This window comes from Rhinolophus sinicus, chromosome 4, assembly GCF_057876585.1.
Source record: "Rhinolophus sinicus isolate RSI-liver-muscle chromosome 4, RSI-T2T, whole genome shotgun sequence".
Lineage (NCBI taxonomy): Eukaryota > Metazoa > Chordata > Mammalia > Chiroptera > Rhinolophidae > Rhinolophus > Rhinolophus sinicus.
The window spans coordinates 19547413-19553412 of NC_142504.1; the positions used below are offsets into that span (position 1 = coordinate 19547413).

General features: G+C 43.9%; 1 protein-coding gene across 5 annotated transcripts in view; it reads right to left on the reverse strand.

Annotated features, from left to right (window-relative positions):
• ITGB8 (integrin subunit beta 8) overlaps positions 1–5781 on the reverse strand; it is a 73114-nt gene extending 67333 nt beyond the window's left edge. The window contains exon 1 of one of the 5 annotated variants that reach the window (XM_074340826.2): positions 4209–5781. In XM_074340826.2, coding sequence (XP_074196927.2) covers positions 4209–4335 — 127 coding nt within the window. In that variant the 5' untranslated portion in view covers positions 4336–5781. The remainder of the gene's footprint in view (positions 1–4208) is intronic. The other 4 variants (XM_019727482.3, XM_019727480.3, XM_019727478.3 and 1 more) reach the window with 4 other exon arrangements.
• Positions 5782–6000: the final 219 nt, after the last annotated feature.

Sequence of the window (6000 nt, forward strand, 5' to 3'; positions counted from 1 at the left end):
TTTTAAAATATAGATTGTGGTAAAGGATCAGGATTACTTTTCATACTTAATTACCAATAATGAAAATAATTATCACAGAGAATTTGAAAGCAAAACAAATTTGTAAAATGTAGATTAAAAATTACTAAGTCTCTGTTTTGATCTTTGCCCAAGACTTGCCTATAAGGTCAAGAGACAAGACTGCTTTCTGAGGTGGACTGAGGCGGCAGAAACAAGTGTCGTACAGTGTTCAAACTTTTATAGTGTAGAACCCACTTTTAAAGAAAACTGTATTTCTTAAAGTTCAACTTCTAGTGAGGAGAGAAGCAGAGAGATCAAGGATGCTGCCTGAATGTTTCCCTGATCTACGGGAAGACTGATTTACCACTTAGGTGAGGAAGAGTATGACAGGAGTAAGCTTGAGAGAGAAAACTGGAAGTCTGTTTTTGAATATGTTAGGGTTAATTTTTCTTTTAGACTAGACATACAGTGGAGATGTTGAACAGGCAGTTTGCTGTACCTTCTGGAGATCAGACAAGGGATCAGGACTGGAGTTGCCAGCATAGAAATGGGACTTAACAGCCAACCCTGGATCGGTCCACCTGAGGACTTAGTATAAGCCGGAAAAGAAAGTCCAAGGACTGAGTCCTGAGCCACTTCTTTCAGAGTTTGGAACATGAGAAAGAACTGATATCAGAGATGGAGAAAGAGCTTAAACCAAGAGAATGTGGGTCCAGGAGCCAAGGAAAGAAGTGTTTTGAAGGAGGGTGTGGTAAACGGTGCCAACTTGCTGACAGATAATGGGTGAAGCAGGGTGAAGACTGAATTGGCCATCAGATTCAGCAATAGGGAAGTCACTGTGATTTTAACAGAGTAGTATAATTGCAGACATGCTAAAGACAGCCTGACGGCAATGCATTCAAAGAGCAGGTGAGGAGAATTGGAGACAGCAGTATGGACAAGTCTTTCAAGGATTTTGGCTATAAAGAAGAGCAAGAAATGGAGGAGAGATACTATGTATGGCTATGCAAATGCTGTAAGTGATCCAGTAGGAGCAAAACTGATGATTCAAGACACAGGTAACAGTCCTTCCAACAAACTCAAACAAGGTATACTTTTGTCTAGGGAAACAGATGTATCCTTCATATACATGCATACCAAAAAACTGTGACATATGCATATTTCTAAGAAAAATAATTTTAATGGAGCCATAATAGAACCATTGAAAAGTAAGTGGTTGAAACTGTCTTTGCTCCCCTCCCTCACTTCCGCATTCTTCCCATCAAAGATACTGAACATTCTTGTGGCCCTAAAGTTCAGCTAAAAAATTCATGCTGTGGGATTAATGACTGTGTTTCTCCTCCAGTATTATTTTAATTTACTGAAATATTTAGGATAAAATGATATGAGAGATTTGCTTCAAAATAATCTCGTTAGGGGAAAGAGATGAACTGGGTGGGGAGAGAGATGAAAGAAGCTGGCCTTGAGTTGATGGTTGATGAAGCTGGGTGATGGTTATGATTCCTTAAATCATTTACTCTATATGTATTTGAAAATCATATAAAGTTAAAAATTAAAAGAAACATAGTGTCAATGCCATTCTTATTCCAAAGAAATCCATTAAGTGGTGAAATTTCAAATAATTTGGTAACAGGTGAATATTTGGGAGCATAATAATTTTTATGGCATTTTCCAAATCTTATCAGTTACTTTGCTTTCATATACAGCACAAACTTTTTTTTTTTAAATCAGAAAGTGTCTCAGTTGCTTAAAGATAGAATTGATTTGGATGCTTATTGTGCAAATAATTTGTAAGACTGGATTTTTAAAAAGGAAGGCTTGGTTCTCTTAAATATCCTCTAGGTAATTATAAGGAAATCTGAGAACACTTATGTTATGGAATACACAGATAGATAATACTACAGTTAAAAAACAATGCTAATCCAGTTGGTTGTTATTTAAAAAACAAATAATTGATTAGGCACAGAAGATAAAATTTCACTGCAATAATAGTTACCATGTTTTTAAAAGAAATAGGAATTTTTGAAATTTGCCACTCTTAAACTGTTGTATAAAAATTTAGTTAAAAATATTTTTAACCATTCAAAACTAGCAAATGTAAAAACAACAGTGCTGCTACATTAACTCTTTAAATATTAACCACTAGGTATTCTTAAGTGTTTTCCAGTTACTCATTAACCATTTTTTAGTGTTACTGCTCTAATTGTTGGTAATTTCCACCAGGGAAAGTTGAATAATGAACTACAGTAACTTTTTTTCTAGATCAGAAAAATATTCAGATTTTAATAACATCCTTCTTGCTCACTATGTATTTGGGACCTAAATTCTACTTCAAAAATTAAACCCAAAGTTATGTTGTTGTTTATGCAGTTTATAGTTTCTTTTGTATGGCTTTATTGCCCTCAACATTTCCTTGGTGTAAACTACTGAGCAAGGGGACAAAATTTCCTTTGTAACTGATAACCTCAATTTCTATTCTGCTTTAAGCGTCTAATTTGCACTGTGAAGACACATAATTTGAGACTTGTAGCTATATCACGAAAATACAACAGTTTATGCTGATCTCTAATTTTCTGAGTTGTGCTGGCTATAATTTAAATTTTTTGCATGTTTTAACTGCACTGCAAACCAGTATACATCAGAAACCTCTGTATATTGACAGAGACTGGGAAAAGGATGCCTTGTTCTGATTTTAGATAAGCATTCCCTTTTCACTACTGCAGGTGCAGGGGAGCCCATTCATAATATTTGCTTTAAATCAGTTACAGTCACCGGATGGAAATACAATGATGTTACATGAGAACTTGACTAATCTTTACAAGCATAATGAATATTTTAAAATTATTACTATTATTAGTAAATTCTAGAGCCAAGTAGGACTTTTTCCTTTGCCTATGTATTGGCGACAAAATATACTCTGTTGACAGTTTTGGTTATTTTACTATTATGTGTGTTTATGTGTTTACTAAATCTAAAAAAATATTTTGTCATTTATTAACGCAGGATGGAATTATGCTCAGTGGAAAATCTGCTGCAAAATATGTGCACGTTCCACTTAAGAGATAATTGATAATGAATGTTACTTTTTCCTTTGCCTTAAGTTTCACTTACTTTGAGATCAACATATAAGTCAAAAAATAACCACAAGATAAAAATTTACTCTACTTGCTCTCATTTCACATAACTGTTAGGTAAATCTCCTTTTGAATTAAATATAAACAACTATATATGCAACAAGTAAGTGAAGCTAGCTGGATGTTTCCATTATAAACCTTTATTTATAAGATTATGATTTGACCATTTTAATTAGCTGCACGCAGAAACTTGGCACATCAATTCAAAGCATAGGAGAAAATTTTAGTCTACAGAACAATCACAATTTTCCTTCAACAGGAGAGGTCAGTGCAAGCAAGTCTCTAATAGCATTTAAGGGCTGGATGATCAAACATTGGTAAAGTACATACAAAGAAAAAAAAAACTATGGCAATAATCATTGCCTTGGCAAAAATAAGTTCTTGGCTTATATATAAAACCAATACGAACTCATCCTAAATTGCTGGTTATTACTATTACTTACTATATGTTTTACTGTTTGCTAACAACCCAGCAGAGCTATCTTACATTTACATATGATTGAAAAGATCCAAAACAGTTTCGCACTTCAATTCATTCAGGCTGAACACTGGAATAGAAGAAACTTCTATGCTACCATCCTTTTCTTCCATCAACTAAAGAACAGAAGACTCACTCCTACTACACCAATTTATCGTCAGCCTTGTATCAAATGCAAGCCAGTGGTTAGACCCACATGCTAGCAAGATGGGGAGCATCTTTAAGGATGCCTTCAAGGAGATGGCTTCAAAGATGGGCAGAACCCCTGCACTGGCTTCTGTAATTATGAGCGCCCACCCTTCTTAACTTCCAATCTATTACTGCTTCCCCAACACCAGGGAGCAACACAGTATCTCCTCGTATAATTAGTTATTGCTGTCACTCCGGGGCGGAAAATGCTTGACACCTGGCCTCCCTCAGGCCACATACGATGGTGGACGCTGCCACACACCGCCCTCTGAAGTTCTCGGGGCAGATGGAAGGAGGCTGACACTGGGCCACTTACCTGGCCAGGATGCTCTTCATGACATCCCAAGACCTTTGGGAAGAGAAAGAAACAAAAGGAAAAAAGAAACATACAAAAACAAAAAACTTACCACTTTGGCTCAGTCCAAGAACAACTGAAAATACCCAGGCCGCCCTGAGAAATGGGGCAGGACCTGGCCGGCAGTTTTGCAGGCAGACAAATACGGCAGTAAAAAAAGCCAGGGCCGAGCAGCACATAATGCAAAGCAGCCCGCACCGCGCTCGCCAACTGCCTGCTCTCCGGATGCGCGCTTGCGCCTCCCGGGCGCACCTCGGGGCCCGCGGACCAAGTGTCGCTAGGACGTTTCCAGGAGGCCTGGCAGGCGGACCCCGCGGCTCGGAGCAAGCGGTGCAAGTACGCTGGCCCGGGCACCGCTCGGCATTTCAGGGCCCCTTGGCCCTCCAAGCTCGGCACAGAGGGTCCCGAAATCTCCGCGAGAAGCACCTCCTCCGACGGCCAATGGCCTGGGGCGGCGACGCGAGCGATGGCTCCGCAGCCCGCTCTGGGACAAAGAAAAGAGCTTTTGTTTCTCCCCAGCCGATGGGAATTCTGCTGCATAAATCAGCTTAACGAAGAGCCAAACACAATCAAACCCAAACAAAGCCCGAAGCTAGGGGGAAAAACCAGCCTAATGGTACATTCACTGGGTGATGCTGTATCTGTGGGAGGGGACGCCAGCGAGGCTGAAGGGGAAAAAAAAAAGTCGATGGGGCATCAATCAGCTCGAGCTTCTTCCACAGGTGGGCAGGGAGGCCAACTCCACTTAGTTGCTTTGCAGCCTCGTTAGCTGAACAGCGGGCAAAGTCAAAGTGGCAGCGTCCTGGTTGGCGAGGAAGGAAGCTCCGGGTGCCAGCAGCCGGGGGAGGTGGCTCCGTGAGCGCCCTAGAAGCCCCCTCTGGCGCCGACGGACACAGAGTTAGGCATCCCAGCTCCCTGCTTGGCTAGGAGTGGAGCGCACCGGGCCGAGCGCAGGAGGGGAGGTTCCGCGGGGGTACAGGACCCGGGTCTCGCCGGGCGGGAGCTTCGTGCCCTCGTTCTATTGGCCCCGGTGTTCGGCTCAGGCGTCCGACAGTCCAGAGCCCAGGCTGCCGGCGCGCTCTGGGGTGCACCCTGCGCGGATGCAAGGGAGGCCAAGCTGGTGGGGGGCGGGGAGGAGTGGTCCTGCCCTGGCCCCTGGTAGGGGGGAGGTGGGCGCTCGAAGTGCAGATAGCTGGGAGCGCTTCGGGCCCGGAGTTGCTAGGAAACCGCCCCACGCTACCGAGCGCTTTGCTCTGGCCGCTCGCGAGCGAGGGGGTGGCAGCAACAGCCATTGCTCGGATCAGCGTGGGCGGGACATTAGTGAGGCATGAAGTCACCGCGGCCCACACTCGCTCTTTGTTTTGCTCACTCCAGCTTTTTCTCCCCCTTGGCTCTGATAGTTGCCATTCCTGTCGTTCACAAGAACTCCTGAGGCGTAGACCCGCAACAGGAATCGCACGCCCTGTCCGCCCCCCACCCCCGAATTCCTGCACCCCAACGCTCGCCTAGCGGGTGTAGAGAGTCGCTCGGCACGAGTGGCAGCTGCGCGCAAACCCCAGCGTTTCACCCAGGCGCTGCGCGCTCCTTTGTTCAGAGATACTCACTGCTCGGCAGCTGCCGCATACAAAGTGGAGTCCACGGGCCTCTCCCCGCCCCCAACACCCTCTTTTCCGCGGGTGCGCACTGCCCACTTTACTTGCAGAGTTAGAAGTTCACCCTTTGCCCCACCCCAAGACCGTGCGGCGTCTCCCCGACCCTTGGAGAGTTGGGCCAGTCCACAGAGGCTGTACTCAGAGTTGCTGGACGACATTTCTCGCTGCTTCCCCACTCGGAGCCTCAGCCCT